At 41.0% G+C, this 23,448-nt stretch overlaps 1 protein-coding gene across 7 annotated transcripts in view; it reads left to right on the top strand.

The window, feature by feature from the left end:
• TGFBR3 (transforming growth factor beta receptor 3) overlaps nucleotides 1-23,448 on the top strand; it is a 203,583-nt gene that overhangs the window by 164,084 nt on the left and 16,051 nt on the right. The window contains exons 9-16 of one of the 7 annotated variants that reach the window (XM_082613383.1): nucleotides 1,386-1,723; nucleotides 2,151-2,303; nucleotides 5,046-5,186; nucleotides 5,356-5,514; nucleotides 9,850-10,149; nucleotides 10,699-10,734; nucleotides 13,053-13,173; nucleotides 22,370-22,405. In XM_082613383.1, coding sequence (XP_082469509.1) covers nucleotides 1,386-1,723; nucleotides 2,151-2,303; nucleotides 5,046-5,186; nucleotides 5,356-5,514; nucleotides 9,850-10,149; nucleotides 10,699-10,734; nucleotides 13,053-13,173; nucleotides 22,370-22,405 — 1,284 coding nt within the window. Of the gene's footprint in view, nucleotides 1-1,385; nucleotides 1,724-2,150; nucleotides 2,304-5,045; nucleotides 5,187-5,355; nucleotides 5,515-9,849; nucleotides 10,150-10,698; nucleotides 10,735-13,052; nucleotides 13,174-22,363; nucleotides 22,406-23,448 lie in introns of all 7 variants that reach the window. The other 6 variants (XM_082613382.1, XM_082613381.1, XM_082613387.1 and 3 more) reach the window with 6 other exon arrangements.

The following is a 23,448-nucleotide window of genomic DNA, read 5'->3' as shown; positions in this document are numbered from 1 at the left end:
ACAAGTCTTAGTTCAGGCTGGATCTTATAGGAAAATAGTCATGAGTACTCGTGCTTTCTCATACTCATCCAGAGGGAATGCAGGAGTTATTATCCCACTTTGATGGAGGAGAAAGCAGAGGCTTACCAAGTTCTTAAGGTTCTTCAGAATCTGATCGATAGTAAGACTTGAAACCCAGGTTTTCTGATCCCCAGACCTCTTGCTCACCACACAGTACCACTACTGAGTGCAGTGCCGGTAGAATGAAGGTTAGGAGTACAGGTTCAAGTCCCAGCCCTGCCATTTGTTCACTGTTTGGAAGTTGCTTAACCTCTGAGCCTCAGATTCCTTCTCAGTCATATGAGGGAAACAATAGGCTCACCTCGAAGGGTGGTTGTGAAGGGTTTTTTTTAATCAAAGTACAAATTAAAAACCTCCAAACCTCTGACTTCTTTTGGACCCATACAACTGTGCCATCCTTTTCAAAAAAATAGTATCGAAGGAGAGCCAACATCCACTGTCATCCTTATTCCCAACTCCCACTGAGATGATTGACCTCAAGCATACGTCAGTTGGCTTTGGATAGTGGATGTAGAGAATACTGGGAAAAATTTTTTTTCTTTAAATTGTTGAAAATATGACAGAATAATGAGTATGGATTGTATGGAAATATGTCTCTCCCTTTGAAGGAATAACTGTGCGTAAGCAGCTTTTTCTTTCTTCCTTTGGGACTAGGTTCTAAAAGGCCAGGGTACCCAGATACGTGTTAGAATTTAGCACTCAAAAAGGAGGTAGCAAAATCATTTCAAAATACCAATACTGTTTCAAGAAATCTTTAGAGAAACTGTTCTAAAGAATCTCTAGATTCAAGGAAAGTATTTCATTGGCATTTGAATGGAATAATATTGTCCCACATAACTTATTCAATAGTAGATTTGTATAGCTTGAAGGGTCTTAGAAATCATCTAATCCAGTGGTTCTTAATCTTGGCTCCACATTGGAATCACATGGGGAGCTTTAAAACATAATGATTTAAAGAGAGTTCAGTTTTTAATTGGCCTGGGATGCAGCCTGAGCATAGGGATTTTCTTTTTCAAGCTCCCACAGTGATTTTAATGTGCAGCCAAAGTTGAGAACCACTGATCTAATCCAACCTCTTAATTTTAAAAATTGGGAAACTGAGGCACAGAGAGGTAGGCCACTTACCCAAAGGCATTCAACCAGTTAGAAAGAACATCAGCACTAGAATTCAGGCTTCCAGACTCCTCATCTCTTTTATACATTGCTTGTTAGGAGTAATTTTACACATGCCCATTCTTTGCTAATTTCTCCTGTTCTTGCCTCTTATGATATGATTGTGGCCTGGCATCAAACACTGATGATGTTTTGCCTTCTTCTCTTACCAGCAGAGGAGATGAGAGATGAGGAAGTCCATACCATCCCTCCTGAGCTACGGATCCTGCTGGACCCTGGCACCCTGCCTTCCCTGGACAACCCACGCATCCGGGGAAGGGGAGGCCAAAATGGAGGTTTCCCCTTTCTCTTCCCCGATATCTCCAGGAGAAGCTGGAAGGAAGGGGGAGAAGATGGGATCCCTCGGCCAAAGGACCCTGTCATTCCCAGCATACAACTGTTTCCTGGTCCCAGAGAGGCCGAAGAGATGCAGGGGAGCATGGATGTTGCCCTGTCAGTCAAATGTGACAATGAAAAGATGACTGTGGCTATAGAAAAAGATTCGTTTCAGGTGGGTGCAGTTTCTTAAAGGAGAGAAGGGAAGGCTGCCTCCCTCCCCATCTTGCCTCAGTCTGTGTTAGTTATTTCCAGCTCTTTCACTTTTGAACTCCAGAGATTTGATACTGTTTTCTCAGTTGGATGGGCTCACTTCCCCTTGGCTGTGATTCTCACCCGGTTCCTGTTGTTCTCAGTGAGGGGGGTTCCAGATCCTTGTGTGTCAATATTTTGCTATTGAATTTCCAAGGCCAACAAACACAATTCTGGGGCTGTTGAGAGATGGTAGGCTGAAAGAAGGTAAGGGGGGAGGGGAAGTGCAGGCCTCCAGCAACTTGGAAGGTCTGGACTTGCAACGTGGAAGACCAGGCAAAATGTGTTAACTGCATGCTGTAGAATGGCCTGTGGGCCCCCCTTTATGTCTTCAGTCGTTGTTGTTTCAGGCCAGAGGCTACTCTGGGATGGAGCTCACCCTGTTGGATCCCACATGCAAGGCCAAGATGAATGGCACCCACTTCGTTCTGGAGTCTCCCCTGAATGGCTGTGGGACTCGGCACCGGCGATCAGCCCCTCATGGTGTGGTTTACTACAACTCCGTGAGTGTTCTGTAGGACAAAGCTTTCCCTTTGCCAGAGCCTTGCTGGGTGTTACCTTAAAATTAGTCTTAAGGCTTCTAGGAAAGTGAGGAGGGTCTGAACAAAGCCAAGTGTCAGTTCTCAACAAAATGGGATGTAGTATGACCCTGAACTCTTTTATTTGTTTTGTTGGTGAGTCTGTGGGAGTTGGGAGGCCCTGTTTTCTCGGCTGGAGCATTTGTGGTGATCTTTCCCACCCTTCCTTCCATCTCCTCTTGGCAGAGTTTCACTGGCAAGGTGATTATGACTTTTTCTGGCTAAGCTGCAGGCTCCGATGGCCTGGTCTACATAAGGATAAAATCCAAGCCCTTGGGCTATGAGCGAGCACCTCTATACAACTGAGCTAACCAGAACCGTGGTCTCTCTGACCTCATCTGAGTCTTGTCTAGAAGTAGGAGAACTTCTCCCTCCCTCATGAACAAAAGAACTAAAAGAGAGAAGTCTGAAAAGGTCATTCAAGAAAGTGTTAAATCTCTCTCCATCTCTAAGAAAGACCCTAAATTGAAGAAAATCTTCTATTTTTGAAGTTACCCAGAGAGAGATTCCACAGATTCCCCCAATGATAATCCATTGCAATAGCTACCCTTCACTTTCCAGACATGATTCTTGTCAGAATCTTGTCAGAACAGATTCATCTAAATCTGTTCTGATAGAGATGGACACTTAACAGTGAATGTTAAAAGAATTTGAACATGAAATTTCAAAAGGACTTTAAAATGATAATTTTGCAACTTGAGTTGTACTTTTGATGGTAGAAATAGGGCTCAAAGATCCCTGTGTCCAGCTTTGACATGGTGTGTGTGTCTGCACTCAGCACCTACCCCACCTTTGGCTTGGCATGGGGAGACCCCGACTGCTCTATTTATTCCACTGCCAGTCAACAGATAGGCTCAGCCTAGCCAGAGAAGAGACTGGCTCTCTGGTCAGTGTGGCTCATGTGGAGACTGACTGTCCTGTGAGCCAAGGTTATATTGTTCCTCAGACAATCTTAGAATGTTTGAGCTGGAAAGAGCCCTAAGCTGATCTCATTCAACGTCCTCATTTCACAGGTGAGGAAATGGAACTCCAGGGAGTTAAGAGACTTGCTTGGATTTGAGAGACTAGTTAACAGTAGAGCCAGGACTGAATCCAGCTTCTGGACCACTAATCTTCCCCCAACTCTAGGTAGCGGCAGTTACTCTCCCTTTGTTACTGAAATCATTTATTAACCTTTGACTTCTATGATGAACCCTCTTCTGCCAATTCCAACACTAATTTTCTTGCAGTTATCCAGTTTTTCCAGATGTAATGAATGTCATATATTACTGGTATACTTGATTTTGGAATTTTAAACTTTTATCTAAATTAATGCCAATAAGAGGCCATGGTAATCAGTCTGTTAAGTAAAAAAAAAAAAAAAGTGCCATCTGCCTCAGGAGAGAAAGGTATATTCATTCTTTCTTTCTTTTTTTTTTTTTTTTAAATTATGATAGGGTAAGTCATAACCTAACTTGCTTCAGTTGCATCAGTACTTTCTTTTGAGGGCCTGGTAAAGAATAGAGAGGCAGTTTTCCTTCATTCCCTTCCCATCCACCTCTTCAGTGGCTACTTCAACTATTTCTTCCAGTTATAATTGTTTGTAGTAATTTTCAGACTTAATATGTATTTTTGTTTTGCAACATATTAAAAATCTAAGGACGTGGAGTGAAAAATCAAACAAAAAGTATAACTATCCTATATATGCAAAGAAATTAGGAGTTAATTTATGGAGTCCTGGTCCTTGGGTGAATTTTTTCATCTTATCTGGAGCTAACCTAGGAATACTCATTTCAACCAGTGTTAAGATAGGTTGTCATGGCATAAGACATGATGTTCTTTCCTGCATCTATACACCATACAAAAGATATATTGGGGGACTTCCCTGTGGCACAGTGGTTAAGAATCTGCCTGCCAATGCAGGGGACATGGGTTCGAGCCCTGGTCTGGGAAGAGACCACATGCCACGGAACAACTAAGCCCGTGCGCCACAACTACTGAGCCTGTGCTCTAGAGCCCATGAGCCACAATTACTGAGCCTACGCGCCACAACTACTGAAGCCCGCATGCCTATAGAGCCCTCACTCGCCACAACTAGAGAAAGCCCGCATGCAGCAACGAAGACCCAACGCAGCCAAAAATAAATAAATAAATTTATTTTTTTTTAAAAAGATATATTGGGGAGATGGAGGAGTGCAGGAGTAAAAGGAGAGAATGGCTCAATAGTAAACATCAGGTCCTTTGCTTCTAACTCAAACCAAACATGATCAAATCTTGACAGATACAAAGTACAGGACTCCTTGGATTAACCAAATCAGTATTTCTTAGAGTTTTCAATATAAAGGTTCCTAAGGAGAACCCCTTCCCACCCCCCACAGTATAGGGGGGCCTATTGACAATCCCATCCAATCCCATTTCAGTGTCTGGTGTTTTCCCACTGTTTGAAATAATTTATATTTTGTCACAGGGGAAAATACGTATTTTACTGTAAATCTTAATTTGAACATGCATTGGGCTTCTTTTTTTCATATCACTGAGGATGAAGTCCTAAAAATACTTGAAGTTGGTTTTTTTTTTTTACGTCAGATTTTCAGTTTGCCTCAGAATTATTACATGGGTGTTTGTGTGAGGTAGAACCAAAGGCATGTGATTTGGTGTTTTTATAACTGTGCTTTCCTTGCCTTTTAGATTGTAATACAGGTTCCACCCCCTGGGGATAGTAGTGGCTGGCCAGATGGTTATGAAGATTTGGAGTCGGGTGATAATGGATTTCCGGGAGATACGGATGAAGGAGATACTTCCTTCTTCAGCCGACCTGAAATTGTGGTGGTATGTGTTTATTTGTAGTAGGTAGTTTGTAGAGACCGGTGTCTTTTTGGTCAGCTTTAGTCAGGGACTATTGGAAAATAAAATCAGATGTTAAAGGCTAAAGCTCATAAAGCTACAGTCTTCATTTGACTGTGATTTATCTCCATCTGTGTTTTTTTTTTTTTTCCAGTTTAATTGTAGCCTGCGGCAGGTGGGGAATCCCAGTAGCTTCCAGGACCCACCCAACAGAAATGTCACCTTCAACATGGAGCTGTACAACACTGACCTCTTTCTGGTGCCCTCCCAAGGGGTCTTCTCTGTGGCAGAGAACGGACATGTTTTTGTTGAGGTGAGACCCAAATGTTAGCCTTGGGCTGTTAGGTTAGCTCAGATTCGTAGTAGCTCTTGGGCATGAGTGAAAGCAGCTGGGGCAGACCTCTTCCTGCTCTTCCTCACCACTTTGACCAGCTCTGCGTGAGGGCGTGGCTTAGAAAACACTCCCACGTCGATTTCTGACCAAAGCAGGAAATTTCAGGATTCACTACGTTCATTCTAAATGGAGAGAGTAATTTGTAGATGAATGGATAAATGTTTAAAAAAAAATCAGCACTGTGAATTCTAATAAAGCCCTGTCCTTACTTTGTCCTTAGCACTTTTGCTAAGGACAGCTGTTCAGTAGCTGCAGTATCAGAATTAACCAAGGAATATTTCAAACCACCTCAGAGACTATCTTTTAAACTGTGGATACTTTTGAGTGAAATACTATGTGTTACTGTATCTCGTGAAAATTGCTTTTTCTAGGTCATCATCTAAATGTATCTATAAATTCATTAAAACTATTTCCTATATATAACAGTAATAACCACACATAACATAAATCTTTGGAATGACTACAAAAATATTAGGTAGTGATGGTAATGAAATAACAACAGCTAACATTTATTGCAGATTTATTTTGTGCCAAGCTCAGTTATAAGTATTGCAGTATTTTACTCTTGAAAGCAATTCTGTGAGACAGGACTATTAATATCCCCATTTTGTAGATGAGGCAATTGAGGCACAAACTTGTCTAAGGTCACACAGTTAGTACCTACTAGAGTTCAGAGTCAGAGTTCATGCTCAGACCATCTGGCTCCAGAGCCCACACTGTTATCCACTGGATGTTATCGTTTATCCTAAAAGTACCATTTGAAAGGGGGAGAAAATGTAACCTCTTAGCAGTTCAAATATCCAAGTTCACAGATTGGATTCTAGAGAAGATCAATATCCTCATGGCCCCAGAATGTCTGCTGGACTTACATGGAAGTCGTCCTCTGTTGAGCTGGTTTTGGTGCTGAGCTGCAAGCTGGTGTTCTCCTTCACTGTGGGAGGAGGGAGAAGCTTAAGGGGCCAAAATGGGATACTTCCATATATTAAAAGTGACTTCAGTGCACATATTTCTAGTTAAGAAAGACAAATAACTCACATTTGTACTGATTCTGGGATGGAGCCCACTGGCCCTAGACATTTTCCTGGATCGTCTCCTTTTTGATTCCCTGTTCTAAGAGATCTTGTCTTTCGTTGGGTGTACCTTCTTTCTTTGCTGGGGAAAGTATACTGCTTTCTACATGCTGTCCCTAATCAGAGCTCTCTCCTAATCCAAGATGCGTTGTTTTCTTCTTGCTTTTCTGGCTGCACAATCCACATGTGTGGTTGGTCAGTGGTTCGCTGTTATGCTATGGGTTTTAGGGGTGCTGCTTCATTGCAGTTTGCTCTTTTCCAGATGTGTGCCCGGCTTTGCCAGGTTATGGCGTTGCTGCCTTAAATCTTCCTCATGTATCCTACCCTGGGTGTTTTGGGTTTTCTCCCCAACCCTGCCACCCCCAGTGTTGGCTTGCTTGAAATTCATTTTCTTTTTCATTCTTATTTTCCCATTTATATATCATCTATATTGTTCATAATTAAATTTAATCAAAGACATGGTCAAGTGATGGAAAAAAGTGAACCAAATCTTTTTGCTATACCATTTTAAATATCATTATACATCATAATAATACATTGAAGAGAATCTGGGGAGGGGGAAAATGGTATAAACTGCTTTATTTTAAAGTTGTTTTAAACCACCTGAAATATGAGAGAGAATCTGTAAGTATTTTGCTAAATAGGATAGCAGCCATGCCTAGTCCTTGTTTCCCAGTTTGGACTCCACTGCTAATAATAAAATTTTTATTTGGGGAAAGTAAATAAAACTTACCCAATCATTGGCTTGGTCTAAAGAACTATTTCCATGTTTCTTCTCGTGGTCATCCTTATCACATCCCCTCCCAGAATCTTCTATTTCCTCTAGATCCTAGTCTCTTCCTTTAATCCAGGACATTATCAGCTTTGCCACCTGGTCTTTGGTCATCCTTGGGTGATAGGTGGTCACAGAGTTGGCAGCTTTTCTTTTAGTTCATTTGTCTTGGGAAATTAAAAGAATATATTTCTATATATAACCCCCCAAATTTAAATCTAGACTAATACTATTAATAACAGCTGGCATTTCTTAACTAGAAGGGAACTGTGTTGTGTGCATGTAATTTTGACTTTACAGGTCGTCACAATCACTGTATCTAGTCAGTGTTAGTGCCCTCGTTCTGTGGGGGAGAAACCAAGGTTTAGTGCTCACAGCGTGTGAGCAGCAGAGTCCTGCCACTACTCACTTCCGTCCATTTCAGAGAAAAAGACTTGTTGACGATTTTTTTCCTCTCATCGAAACATCTTTTTGGAATACCTTAGACATTCTGCCATTGCATACTTTCTTTGAGATTAGAGAAGAGGTTTGCATTTCTTCTGTCACACATTTTTGCATTGTGGGTTCTGAGTTCATGTTAAAGGCCACTTTTTAAAATAGCCTATATGTAATTTGCCATTTTCCCAAGGTTAAATATCTCATTTTTGGAAATACTGTAAAAATAATGAAGTGTGAATATTTTCAGACTACCAAATACTACCTCCTGGAAAGACTTCTTACCAAGCACCCTCCCTGGCCACATCATGGGTGGCTTGAATTGACCCTGTAGCTGTAGTGAAATAGTGAAGAGAAAATAGACGGGCTCAGAAGACCTGGGCTCAAGCCTTGGTTTCACCCAGTGTTTGTTAGATATGATTTTGAACAAGTCAGCAATCCTGTGTGTTCAGTTTTTTCTCCATTTATAAAATGAAGATGAAAATATTTATCTCATAAGACTATTCTCAGGGATTAAGGTACAACAAAATGTCATTATCACAGTCATCTTCTTTGTTTAGCGTCTTGCAGTTAACCACATAGGGATCTTTCAAAATAGTGCCGTGGCCTAAAAGCCCCATGCAATGTCAGGGATTTCCCCTGGGTATTTCAGAATGGAAAGTGTGTTTATATCTTCATGCCTTTGAAAGGATTCTGCGGCTATTGACCTATGATTGAGGACCAACTTTATTTCTAAAGTGTTTAAGTTTATTTTGATCCTGAGTTTAGTCAAGGAATGAGGCAATAGAGGGGAGAGGCAGTTCACACAGTGATCCCTGTGTCACCAAATGGAGGATCCAGTCTGGTTTGAGGAGTTTAGCTGAGTTCAGGATAGTTGAGATTTGAATTGGTAGTTGAGATGAGAATTGAATTCTGTTTACTCTTGGCCAAATACTACTTCCTGTTTCTAAAGAAAAGAACCTTAACAAGGTTTGGACATAGCCCATACAAATGTTTTGTAAGAGGGAAGTGTAAATGAGTCGGAAACATTTCCAGATTAGATTTCCCTTAAAACACCCTTGGGCTTAAAGAGTGAAGGGAGAGTACTTGGCAAGGTCTGGTTTGGACCTCTGAGAAGCTGGGACACTTCGCCAGGCCTGTGATCGCCACCAGATTGCACCCTCCCCGACATCCAGCCCCAGAGGCCAGCTTTGCCTGCTCACCATGAAGCAGGACTTCAGGCCAATCTATAGCTTTACTGCAATGTTTTAGGCTCAGTCTGACTTGCTGCAGTTTAGAAGTTTGGTCTTCCGTGCCTAGTTGAAATAGATTCTACCTCTGTCCTTTATTTTTTGAGTAATTTTTTTTTCTTTTTTTTGTGCGTTACGCGGGCCTCTCACTGTTGTGGCCTCTCCCGTTGCGGAGCACAGGCTCCGGACGCGCAGGCTCAGCGGCCATGGCTCATGGGCCCAGCCGCTCCACGGCATGTGGGATCTTCCCGGACCGGGGCACGAACCCGTGTCCCCTGCATCGGCAGGCGGACTCTCAACCACTGCGCCACCAGGGAAGCCCCTGAGTAATTTTTTAAAAGAGCTTGCCTTACAGGTGATACACTATTAATGACATTAGGGGCTTTGCCTACTGGTGTTTTGTTTATTTGGGAAAATCCACTTAGGTGCATGATGTACTTTTGTTTTTATTTCCCAGAGGACTTATGGGAGGTTGAAGAGACTTATATATCTTGTATTATAGACTCTTCCAGGCTGGGACTTGAACTAAATAATTCACTGTATCATCTATACCAAGTTTAAAGGAAAACATCTGTTTCTTCAAGTAGTGTGTGTTACTTTTGTAATTAGAAGGAAGACTATAGGGATATGTTAAGAAAGTAAAGCAATGTCTCTCATCAGAAGGGCCGCTTTGGTATGTTACCCTTGTGCCTAGAGTGAAAGTGACATGCTAACTTATTTCTGAATTGATCTTTCTGTTCTGTTGTAGGTGTCCGTTACCAAGGCTGACCAAGAACTGGGATTTGCCATCCAAACATGCTTTATCTCTCCATATTCGAACCCTGATAGGATGTCTGATTATACTATCATTGAGAACATTTGTCCTAAAGATGAATCTGTGAAATTCTACAATCCCAAGAGAGTGCACTTTCCTATCCCGCAAGCCGAGATAGATAAGAAACGATTCAGCTTTGTTTTTAAGCCCATCTTCAACACCTCCCTGCTCTTTCTACAGTGTGAGCTCACATTGTGTACCAAAAAGGAAAAGGACCCCCAGAAGTTACCTAAGGTTAGTGGGCCTTCATCCATTTGTACTGTTATTTTGACATTTTTAGGTGAGGCAGTGACCTACCAGAGAAGTTTAATCACAAGTTACATGAGGTTTTGGGTTAGGGAACTGCCCAGTTGAAGCCATAAAGTTCATGTTAGCAGGGAACTGTGAGTTTTATGGAGTCTTAGAGAATAAATCCTGACAGTATGATTTTTTTTTTTCCATGCGTGCTACTCAGTAGTATCTTACGAATGATAAATCAAGACTGTTTTCCACTGAAGGAGAGGTCTGGCTTTATCTTTGCTATTCAGATAGTATCCAGTGCCAAGAGTACAGAGAGCCGAAGGACAAGTTCAGTGTGAGGATTAATTTTTCCAGGTCCCGCTGAGATTTGTATTGCAGTTGTTTTTTGACCTTCTCTGTGTGAGTTATAAGGTTGACTTGTCTCATGAGGACTTCTAAGGGAAACTAACAAATATTTTAATTTTTCTTGGTTTCTCATCGGTTCGTCATGTTCGCCTCATGTCACTCCCCACATTGAACCAGTACATTCTATTGCCACAACAGAAATCAGAACCCTTTGACCTTGCTGGCGTGGCCAAGGTAGGGGGGATCAGCAAGGGTAATTACCTCATCATTTTGGCCTTGTGCACAAAGGGTATCTTCTGCTTAGTTTTGTTTCTATGATCTGCCATAATTATGTATAATATCATATGTGCATTTATTTTTTAGATATCTCACACAGTGTAAGCTGACTTCTATTCCTTTTATAATCACATATCAATTAATGTCTAAAAGTCTAATAGTCAAGTCATATCATTAATAATGTATTGTATGGATGGAATTTTCTCACCTGATACATAGGTTTTAAGAGATGGGTGTAGAGGGAGAAGGAAAAAGTATTATTATTGGATGGATTACCACTGATGTGAATCCTTTGCACTGTTATATTCCCCTGGTCATCCATTTCTCCATAAGACCATAGGAAATTTTATAATACATTTGAAAATATAGCAAATCTGATTTCATAGTCCTCAGGGAGTACATATATATATATATATATATATATATATATATATATATATATAAAAGGTGATTTAGGCTGTGTTCTTTAGGTTGCCTTTGGAAACATTGGTGCCTTAGCTGTGTGGACCTTCACTTTCCAGTGGCCATCAAGGTTGGGGTGTAATGGACCATGGTAGAAAACCATGTGGAGCTTCGTGCATGGCTGGGACCCAGAGGATAACTTTTAGGAATTAGGGATCTAGGAGGGGAGGCCTGGCAGTTACCAGGGGTCTTTACTGATGGCTGTGGCTGTTACCTTTCAGTGAGCCTGGCCTGTGGCAGCCCAGCTTCATAGTGTGTTAATCTGTGAAAATTAGTCCTAATATTTCCTTCCAGAACATTCAAAGGAGAGTTCTAAGTCACAGGGGATGACATGGGATGTGACCCTAAGCCTGAAGTCGCTATTTATATCCAAGGCAAGATAGAATGGAAAGAGCATGGAGGACCGAGAAGGAAGGCCTGCTGCTTACCAACAGGACATTAGCAAGTCCCTGACCTCTCAGAACCTGCGTGTCCTCATCTGTACCACTGAAGTAATAGTACCGGCTTCCCTCCTGGGTAGAGGAGCAAATGAGACGGTCGATATGATGGCAGAGGACCATTTATAGAGGTGTTACCACTGTCCCTCTGTTTGCTGCCTGTGGTTAATATTTCCACATTCCTGTGAGTGCTTTCTATGACGATAGACAGAGCCAAAGAATCTTCTAGGAAGAGTTCTCAAAGATCGTTGAGTCCAACCCTGCCCATTGCTGATGAAATTGAGGCCAGAGAGTTCAGTGTCTTGCCCAGGGTCTTGCAGTGAGTTCGTTGTAGAATCATAGACTCTTGCTTAACCAAAGAACTAGTAGGAAAGTAAGAAGGCTTTTCCTAAAATGCAAATCTTTTCAGTAATGATTCCTCTCCACAGAAAATCCATTGTTTCCCTTTACAAGAGGGCTATTGTAAAGGTTTTTCTTGTTTGTTTGTTTGTTTGTTTGGGGGAGGTGGGGGGGGAGTTGTCTTATAACATGTATCTGACTTTCATGTTGCCTAGAGCAGCAATGACAGTAAAGCTACAAGTCTTTGCTTTCTTGTGATTGGAAGAACTGGAAGCTAATTAACTTTTCTGGGTACCTTGCTGTATATAGACTTCTAAAATAATTGATATGTTTCTTCTTCCAACAAAAGGGAATGGATGTCATTGACATTAGCATTTTACCCACTGATGGGCATAGATAAAGAACCAAAGTTATTTTAAAGAAAAAGATAATGGAAACAGATACACTAGGCTTGGGCATGCTGGTTCTAAGTTTGGAGCCTTAAAATAGCTAGAAACAGCTGATCTCATGGCCTCCACACCTGGGCACAACTCCCCAGGACTTCATTTTGGAACATTAAAAGCAGATGACCCTGGAAAGCTTCATTTTGTATGAGCCTATACCAGAGTTAAACAATCAAACATACTCGACAACATGATTATCTTTTTGGACAACAAATGTAAAATCTGTCACCCTCATAATGCAATACATGAAGTTTCCCACAATCACAAATCACAAACATGAACCATTTATGTGAAGCCAGCTTGGTGAAGGGCCAACATTCGTCATGTAGTTTTTTTTATTTTTCAGACTAAATAACACTAAAAGCTCCAGTTGTTTTGTGGGAAGCCGTCCAGCCATGTTTGCATCTTCACGTGCAGCTGAGAATACACTAGGCCTGCTCTCACATCTCCCAGATTATTTGTGGTTCTTTGAAACCATCCCAATGTCCTGTTTTTCTGGGGTAAACAGCTGTGAGCTGTCTGATAAGGGGCCACAGGTCAGCTGTGCAGGCCCTTTGGCGTGACCTCCCAACTGCTTTGCTCTGCCTCTCTGCAGTGTGTGCTTCCTGATGAAGCCTGCACTTCGCTGGATGCCTCGATGATCTGGGCCATGATGCAGAATAAGAAGACGTTCACCAAGCCCCTCGCTGTGATCCACCATGAAGTACAATTTAAAGGTGTGTTTCAAGGAGGCTCAGTCAGAGAAGAGGGGCCTGAGGGCTGCTCATAAAGAAGCTGCAATACTGTAAATCAAAGTCCACTTGTATTCAGAAGATAAATTAATAGCCAATTAGTAACTTTAGAATAGAATTCTTTGCCCAAGGAGTATTTTATTTAGTTGGTTCTCCTGCTGGCATGCGGTTAGTGATACATTTGCAAATGATTTCCTTATTTATTTATTTATTTTCCCCTTTTTGGCCGTGCTGCACGGCATATGGGATCTTAGTTACCCAACCAGGGATTGAACCCGTGCCCCCTGCAGTGGAAGTGTGGTCTTAACCACTGTACTGCCAGGGAAGTCCCAATGATTTCCTCTTTAAATATTAGATCAAAGTCTAGGTTGCCTCCATCACATCACGATGTCACTCTCCCTTGCGTGCAAATATGCTTCCTTGAGGAAGCATAGGAGAGGGTTAGAGTTCCTGCTGGAATTGCATGTAGTCCATAGCCCATTTTTCCATGACCTACTGGTAAAGGTTGTGCTGGCTGCACGCTATTAGAGTACTTTTTCAGGACCGCAGATGCCTTTGGGGAGGGCACTGTCTATGTGAACACCATCCATCTTAGGTGTCACAGCCGAAAGAAGGCTGAGAACTGTTCAAGTGCATTTTTATAATTTAGTTTTTAGAATCTTATGCACAGCTCTTGGCTTTCCCTGCTAGCTGGCTGTGGCACTTTGGAGCTCTCCCCTTAGGTTCTGGGGTTTCATTTTCTTTATCTGGAAAAAAAGTGGTTTCGACCAGATGACCCCCAGAGGCCCTTTCAGCTGTAACACTCAGCTGTACTGTTTGAAGAAGCAAAACCATTTTTCATTCATTTCCCAGCCCTCCTAAAGTTTGTGTGAAATGTACATATGAGATGTTTATTGGTTCCTCATCAATGTTTTTGTTGTTATTGTCTGTTTTACGTTATTAGGTTATTAGTTGGTTTTGAGTCGTTTGAAACAGCTATAACAGCCTCAGTCTTTCTAAGTGGATTGCCCAAATAGTTCCTTGTTTAATGGGTCCAAGGGAAAGAAATAAGAATAAATTAACTGTGTTGCAAAGTATATGTGACAATTGGGCGACAGCTGGCTCTGTTTTGTGCTGTGAAAGTGGTTTAACAACAGCAACAGCTACCTGGTACTCCATCTGTTACTCTTACCTATTTTGAGAGAGGTCATTCTGCTGGTAACTGAAGGCAGCAGCTTGCTTTTTCCTGTGCCAGACAATAATTAGGCATCAATATTGCAGCCGTATAACTTCCAGTAATTCATTCATCCATTCTTTTAAGTCTGGTGGTATTTTTCTAAGTAATTCCTCTTTTATTTAAACTTTGTAATTATCCTGAAAGGTCAATGTTTTCTTTACATAAAAGTTCAAGAGTAAAGTTTTACCAAATATCAAAGCAATTTCATGAGATATGCTAATTGAGAGTAGATTTTAGTGGAGAAGCATGCGGTGAAGAAAGTTTATTGCTTCGGTTTGTTAAACAAATTGAGAAGTTTAGACTGTAGGCTGGCTTCCCAGAGGCTATATGCAAATGCTGTTTCTAACTTTACACTGAATGGGGTAGGTTTTCTGGCAGTTTTTAGCTTTATGAGTGACTCCTCTCACCTTTTATGTTTATTTTCCTTTGACTCTAGAAGCATTTCTCCTCAGTGCAGGCCATTGGGGTCTGTGCTTTCCTTCTACCTCTCAGTGAATTGGAATAATCATTTATAAGGGGAGTGTGGCCATTTGCCTGATAACATTGGTCTCTTTGAAAAATAGCAGGATCATGAATGTTCTTCCTGCCAGACAGACTAATGTGTTACTGTAGTAAGATAACATACTATAGTATCTCTGGAAGTGGGCAGATCTCTTGTTGGGAATAACTTTTGGGGTAAAAATTTCCCAACCAATGGGACGATTTACTGTCTTTTTACTATGTGGGTGCTCTTTGGAGACTGGGCCAAAGTTCTAGCTCTCCCTGGCCATTTGGTCCATCTTATTTCTCAACACTTGGGTTTTCTGGGGCAGCAGATAGAGGTTTTCAACTTCACAGCCAGCCACAGGGCTGCTCTGTGGCTACCACTGCCAGTAGCATGGACACATTTCAGGTGGTGTTTCTTCCTTCTGTGGACAGGGAGAATAGGCCATCAAGACTAAATAAATAATTCTGGGTCCATCCTCTGGGGCACTGTTTTTAATGGGACTTTCCTGAACCTTGCAGCACATCTTTGCTACCTTTGATCTCTCAGTCCCTTGGGAACCAACATTGGATTAGAATTCTTCTGCTTCTTAAATTTTCAATAATAGATGATAATGGTAGTGGCAATGATGGAGATGGAGATGATGATAATGATGATCTAACATTTATTGAGCATTTACTTAGTACAAGGCTCTGTGCTAAATGCTTTATGTGGATAATAGTATATGATCCACATAGCCCCTCTGTGACGCAAGTATAGTATAGAGCAAGGATGGCCAAGGCATATAAATAAATGGTGGGTCTGGGATTCAAATCAAGGAACTTTGATTGCAGAGCCTGTGCTCTTAAACCCTATGCCTTGTCCTAGGGGGAGGTTGATTCTAGTTTTTAATAAAAACTGCAAGCAGGGCTTCCCTGGTGGTGCAGTGGTTGAGAGTCTGCCTGCCGATGCAGGGGACACGGGTTCGTGCCCCGGTCCGGGAAGATCCCACATGCTGCGGAGCGTCTAGGCCCGTGAGCCATGGCCGCTGGGCCTGCGCGTCTGGAACCTGTGCTCCACAATGGGAGAGGCCACGACACTGAGAGGCCTACGTACCACAAAAAAAAAAAAAAAAAAACCTGCAAGCAACATAGGCATCTATCTCTTCATACCCGTCTTCCTGGCCCCTTCCCCTGTTCATGCCGCATCACACTGGTATGCAAGTTAGCACCCAAGTACTCTAATAATTATGAAATGAAAAGAAGTTGAAGAATTTACACTATTTATACTATGTGTAAGATGGATAACTAATGAGAACCTACTGTATAGTACAGAGAACTCTACTCAGTGCTCTATGGTGACCTAAATGAGAAGGAAATCCAAAAAAGAGGGGATATATGTATACGTATAGCTGATTCACTTTGCTGTACAGTATAGACTAGCACAATATTGTAAAGCAACTATACTTCAATAAAAATTTTTTAAAAAGAAATGGGTTTAAAGGAAGAGGAGAAATGCAATAATTTGAGAAAATTTGTTTTCCAGCAATATATTTTATTACTTATTTTAAGTTTTCATTTTAATTTTTATTGATTTTTAATTATAAAATTAATACCTATTCATTCTAACAGTTGATGCAATATTAAATGTATAATAAAATAGGTAATAACTAGTCCTTAACCCACACCTGGTTAATCAAAGTTAACAGTTTTTGTATCCTGTGTATATCTTTCCATCCCTTTCTCTATGCTCATATAACCGTATACAAATAAATAGAATCTTTTCATTTTCAGAAAAAAAAAGAATTTAAGGAAAAAAGTCTGTTCCCCCAAAGGGTTAAGATGTTGGGAAACATGTAAACTGTTTAAGAAAGTATTAAAGTTTAGGACAAGTTCTGTGACTTTGAATTGTAACTCACAAAAAAGCCCAGGAAACGTGAATAGTTTATGCAGATTATGGTTTATGGCAAAACAATTAAAATAGTTGAGGTGGTGCCATCCTACCGTATTTTCTGAAATATTTTGAAGTATAGGCAGGTTAGTGCTGTTTGCTTTGGATGCTGTGACCACCTTTTACAGCATTTGAGAACACTTGGGCTTACATAATAAAAATGATTACACCACGTCAGTGATGATTTTATTTTTTAATCGTGAAAGGGAAGAGTAATCATCTGAAATTTAGGGCATATATATATATAAAAAATGGGGGGCACAAAAGAACATCCCCAAATTTGCCATTATTTATATACAATTCATATGTAATTCTTAGCAAGTTAAGTGTTTAAAATACTGAATTTTCTCCATATTTCTACCACATAACTTTTTTTTTTAAACATCTTTGTTGGAGTATAATTGCTTTACAATGGTGTGTTAGTTTCTGCTTTATAACAAAGTGAATCAGTTATACATATACATATGTCCCCATATCTCTTCCCTCTTGCGTCTCCCTCCCTCCCACCCTCCCTATCCCACCCCTCTAGGTGGTCACAAAGCACCGAGCTGATCTCCCTGTGCTGTGCGGCTGCTTCCCACTAGCTATCTATTTTACACATAACTTTTTAAAGATTAAAATGTGTTCAGGACAGTACCTGGCATATCATGGGCACTCAGTAAATGTTAATTTCCTTTCCTTCCTCTTAACATCTCAGCCAAACTAGGGTTTTTGTGGGGGATTAGAGGGGAGTGGAAGGGAAAGTTGTGAACGTCAGTTGGAAATTAATCCAAGAGAGGCGTTACTTTTTGGAACACATTTGATTTTTCCAGAACAAAAATAGTCTAAAGCACCAGCCAGGTTTTGTCCTCAGGCTGAGGTAGAGATGAGGGGAAGCTGAGTAGAAAGATGGTATGAATGTGTAATTAACAGACCAAGACATTCAGTCTCTATCCCGTAAGCAAGAGATATCATAGGGTTTTTTTTCATTCAATGTGCTTCACATTTTGAAAACTTTTTACTTTAGAAAAGTTCAAATATAAACAGAAACAGAGGTAATAGTAGAATGAACTCCCAAAAACCCTTCAATTGGTTTCAACAATTACCAATTCATAGCCAATTTTGTTTTATCACTTCCTGTCCCTGGATTGTTTTGAAGGAAACCCAGACATTTCATTTTATTCACAAATATTCCAGTATGCACCTTTAAAAGTTGAGACCCATCAAAGATCTCAAGTAGAGAACCGATGGTCAGATGATTTAGGAAGACTACTCTGAAAGCAGCATGGAAGTTGAGTTGCTAGGGTATGTATGCAATAATAAGATATATATGATATTTATGGTTATTTATAATGGAAATGTTTATTGAGGACCTACTACATGCTTGGCATATAGTAAACAAATTTTCCTATCTTTGAATGACGGCTTTACAGTCTAATGCACTACTGATGTTTTGGGCTGGATAACTCTTTGCTGTGGGCGTTTATCCTGCGAATTGTAGGATGTTGAGGAGCATCCCTGGCCTCTACCTACTAGATGTCCTTAGCAAACCCTTCCACCAGCAGTTGTGACAACCCAAAATGTGTCTATACATTTCCAAATGTCCCCTGAGGAGCCAAGTAGGCAAAAATCACCCCCAGTTGAGAACCACTGATCTAGTAGAAGGATGCAGGTAAGTGAATAGGCAATTGCAGTGATATTGAAAGAACCCAGAGAAGAGATTAATTTGTTAAGAGTGCAATAAAGTTAGTAAAAAGTATATCTTCAATGGCCTGCACAAGCTTCTTTGTCTCCCCATCCTTCTGTGCCAAATACTAATAGATGTGGGTGCCTGTTAGACACCTCATTTCCCTGTGGGCCTGCCTGGTCCTGCCATGTTTAGGAGAACTGAATTGAAAGCCTGAGGCCAGAAGCTGTGGTCAGTTACTCATGCATAAGCCCAGAAATATCCCTTTTATGAAAACCATGCCTAACAGTCTGAGGAGGGAAATTTTGGTTCTGGGGCAGACCGAAGTTTGCTCAGAGTATATGAAAAGATTAATTCTGAATGTTGATTATAGTTTGTTCTGTCTGTAAAGAAATCTTTACTGTTAAAATTCTCTTTACAGTAATAGCTAGGATTCCTTTCTTGCAATCGTACCCTTAAACCAAAAGTAAATATTGTCCTGTCCACTCTTTTCCTTTCAGCATGCCAAATCGATCATAGGGTTCCGGTGGAGATCAAACTATTTTAGTTAATCTCAGGGGTTATTGGGAATTTTGGAAACAGACTGTTAGAGGATCAAATCCTTTAACCTTGTATCTGCAGCTTGTGCTTATTATTGTTTATGCACAGAAAGCATGGAGGAACTTCGCCTCTGGGGAAATGAGCAACAACTGTTTCTGCTTAGCTCTATGAGGAGGCCCCTATTTGGGGTGGGGTAAGAGGATTAGGTCATAACGTAAAGCCATTAAGAATTTTAAAACAATGTCATCTCTCACACAGGCCTTACTATAAAACCTACATTCTCACATCTGATGTTTCCTTAGGGGAGCATCATTATTTGAAACCTCTTGGGGATTTTGAGTGACAGAGTTTAACTATGGGTGGTTGATTGAATGGAACTCTTCCCAGAAGTGTGTATATTTCTCGCATGATGAACGCTATAGAGACCTTTAAATGCCTTTGGACTTAGTTCAGCGTATCAAACCACTACTTCTTGAAGAATTTTGTGGTTAGATACCCCTACTTCATAGGACTCTTGAGAGTTTAAAATGAGAAAATGTAAGTGAAGGTTTTTTGTCAATTGTAGAACACTATACAAATGTACAAATGTACAAATGTAAGGCATCACTGTTGTTACTTTATTGCTGCCAATAAGGCTGGTGGAGCCAAACTCCCAGGAGACAGTCTTTTATGTGCATTGTGTAGTTGGTGTGTGTTCTGCACACTGAGATAGATTTTCTTAAAAACACACAATTATTTTAATTTTCTTAGTAATTTTATTTAAGTATAACTTTCGCATATATCCTGATCCCAGGGCCACTATGCTGCACAACTCCAGGGGGCATCGTTCAGTTGTAGTGGCTTTGATTCATCCCATAACATTACTTCCCTTAGAGCTGGACCATGATACCCCATGCTGCAAGAATGTGATCAACCAGCTAAGATGGTTAATCCCGAGACTTTACAATCCTATCTAGCTTTTTTTATTTTTATAAACATCAACTCAAATGCTGCTTGTTTTGGTCAATTTTTCACGTTTTTTTTTTTTTTTTGCTTCCCTATGGATTCCAACACAAGGTGTGTGTTCCTTTATTGAATGAAAATGAAAATAAAGAGAATCACTAAACACATCACTTTTAAACTCTCAAGAACAGGGGCAGAGTCTGTGTGAGGACTTAACACATTTTTTCTATAAAGGGCCAAAGGGTGAATATTTTCAGGTTATGGCTTATGGAGTCCCTGCCTCAACAATATATAAATGAATGAGCCTCGTTATGTTCAAATAAAACTTTATTTATGGAAGAGATTTGACTTTCATATAATTTTCACATCATAAAATATTATTTTCATTTTTTTCAATGACTTAAAAATATAAAATTCATCTTTAGTTCACTTAAACAAAAATAGAGTGGTTGGCTGTTATATGCTACCCCCTGGTCTATGATATTCTCACTGTTGAGAATGGCATGTCACTATGCACAAGTACCTTCTTTTTTTTTTTGCTGTATGCGGGCCTCTCACTGCTGTGGCCTCTCCCGTTGCGGAGCACAGGCTCCGGATGCGCAGGCTCAGCGGCCATGGCTCATGGGCCCAGCCGCTCCACAGCATGTGGGATCTTCCCGGACCAGGGCACGAACCCGTGTCCCCTGCATCAGCAGGCGGACTCTCAACCACTGTGCCACCAGGGAAGCCCACAAGTGCCTTCTTAATCAGTGCTTCCCCAGCTAAGGACAGAGCAACCTTCACCAGTCATTTAGCTTACAGGGCAGAATCTGGAATCCTTGGTCAGCCCCTACCCTGATGCTTTCCAGCTCTGACCTTGGGCTGGTCACATGATAACAGTCTCAGGCTGCTCATGGGTAAAATAGTGATAAGAATTCTTTTTCTGCCTCCCTTACGGGGCTGGTTGAAACCTCAAATGAGATTAGGCTGTCTAGCACTTTCTGAACGCAAAGGCATTGTATAGAAATGTCAAAGCATATAAGCATTTTCTTATAGTCTTATTCCAAATTTCCTCTATTGCCTTTATTTTCAAAAAGTGCATCAACATTCTAACCATCCTCCACCAAGCATTTCTGGTAAGGCCGTTCTATGGTAGGCTGAGCCCTGAGGATATACAGATGAATAAGATCTAGACTCTGCCCTGGGGGTAAAAAAAATTGAGAGAATTCCAATGTGATGTGGCACATTTATAACAGAAGAGGGAGGGAATGGGCAAAGGTGGGAGAGACTTGCCATGCTGGGATGGGCACGGACTATGAGATAATCAGAGAAGACCTCCCTGTGAAAATGCCAGAAAGCAGGTCTGGGAGAGGGGGAGTACTTGAGGGGATGGCTTGCAACTTGTGATGACATGGAGCCACATGGAGAATTGGGGGAACTTCACTACAAGGAGCCCAGCACAGGTGAGGAGCTCATGAGGAAAGGAGGCTGGAGAGAGGTGGATAGAGGGAGGCAGACCTCTCTGTGCTGTGCTAGAGAGTTTGGATTTTTTTCCCCATAAACGAAGGGAAGTCATTGAGTGTTTTAATCAGGGCAATAGCATAATCAGCTCTGAGCTCTGGAAAAGTCACTCTGGGGGCACATATGGGGGGAGAAACATTTGGGGTGGGAGCAGTAGTGGTGACAAGGAGACCAGTTAGAAAAGCTCTGTAATAATGCAGATGCGTGATGAGGAGCTGAACTATAGGATGACTGATAGTATTAGGATGGAAGAATGAAGATGCCTTTACAACCCTTGTGTACATTAAAAGACTTTTTTTTTTTTTTTTTTTTGCGGTACGCGGGCCTCTCACTGTTGTGGCCTCTCCTGTTGTGGAGCACAGGCTCCGGATGCGCAGGCTCAGTGGCCATGGCTCACCGGCCCAGCCGCTCCACGGCATGTGGGATCTTCCCGGACCGGGGCACGAACCCGTGTCCCCTACATCGGCAGGCAGACTCTCAACCACTGTGCCACCAGGGAAACCCTAAAAGACTTTTTTGAAAGTCGAATAATACTGAATACACTGGGGAAACACAGGATTTAAAGATATTGGATCCTTTTTTAAATAAAAAGAAAGGTACACACACACACACACACACACACGAATTATCAGACTCAGATTCCTTGAAGGTGTTTGCCTTCAATTTTTCTTCAAATTGGAGAAACTGTACAATTGATCATTAACAAAGTACAGTGTTTAAAATTTCTGAGTAATCCATGTTATAGTCTTGATATCTAAAGAGGATAATTGACAAAGCTTTTACAAAGGAAGTCTCTATTAACAAATAGAAGTGTCAGCCTCTGCTGAGATTTCGATGACCTTTCGCTTAGAACTTGGTTTCTCTGTAGAACGCATCATGATTTATGTTTTTGTTTCAGAAACAGGTCCAAGCATTAAGAAACCGATTCCAGTTTCTCCACGTAAGTCTTTATGCAACTGTTTCGAAATAAAGCCTCCTGGGCTTTTATAAGAATGAGTTGGTTATGGAACATTTGCCAAACTTTGAGTTTTGATAAGAAGACTTCTGCTCTCATTCTCCCTCACCCCATTTTTCTCGTACTTTCTTTTTTCCCTTCCCCTGTCATTCCTTCATTCTCCTTTTTTCCTCTCTACCTTTGCCATTTTAAAATAAGAATTCGTTAACCCATTGGTGTGTATCACCTTAATGCGAATGTAGTAACTTTCTTAGTTTTAGAGAAGTTCATCTTCTGCATACTTATATCAATTGTGATCTGAAAGCATTAACATACAGCTATTGGAGGGGTTTGCTTTATGTATCATCAACAGTATCTACCTGCTCAGAGAAGTAGTGATAAAGGAACTAGCTGCTATACCATTAAGACAATCACTAGTCCAAGGGGTGTTGAGAAGGCTTGTAAGACAAAAAGGGAGAGAGACCCAACTGCTGCAAAATGGTGCATTGGAAATTATCTGGGCCAATTTCATTGCTTTATACAGAAGAAAACTCTGACCCAGAAGTATTTAAGTGACTTCCCCATGGTTATAATTGTCACTGAGGCAGGACAAGAGCCTGGGCTTTCTGGGTGTGCACCCAGAGCTCTTCTAGATAATGTTGCCTTGTGAGGAGAGTCTATACTTTTTTCCTCTTTAAGACTTTCCAGGTTAGCCTCCATGGCTGACCCCGTCACATACACGTAAAAATAAGTCTGGAGAGTTCCTTTATGCTAAGTACTTTATAAACCATTCTATTAAGTGTATTATTTTAACAATATCATGGAACAGTATCATGAACTCAGAAAGAGATGCATATGGACACGTTCTCTGGTACTCACCTAGTCTGATTCTCATAAATGACACCTCCATCTTGAGAATTTTAGAATATTTTCATTAAAAACTTTTACTCATGCCCCACTTTTGCATCTGTAGGCATGAAAAGACAAGTCATCTTTTTTTTTTTTTTTTTTTTTTTTGCGGTACGCGGGCCTCTCACTGTTGTGGCCTC

The sequence above is a fragment of the Mesoplodon mirus genome, assembly GCF_964341445.2.
Source record: "Mesoplodon mirus genome assembly, chromosome: 3".
NCBI lineage: Eukaryota > Metazoa > Chordata > Mammalia > Artiodactyla > Ziphiidae > Mesoplodon > Mesoplodon mirus.
Note: the sequence above shows the minus strand (reverse complement) of the source record. Positions and strands in the feature narration are given on the sequence as shown.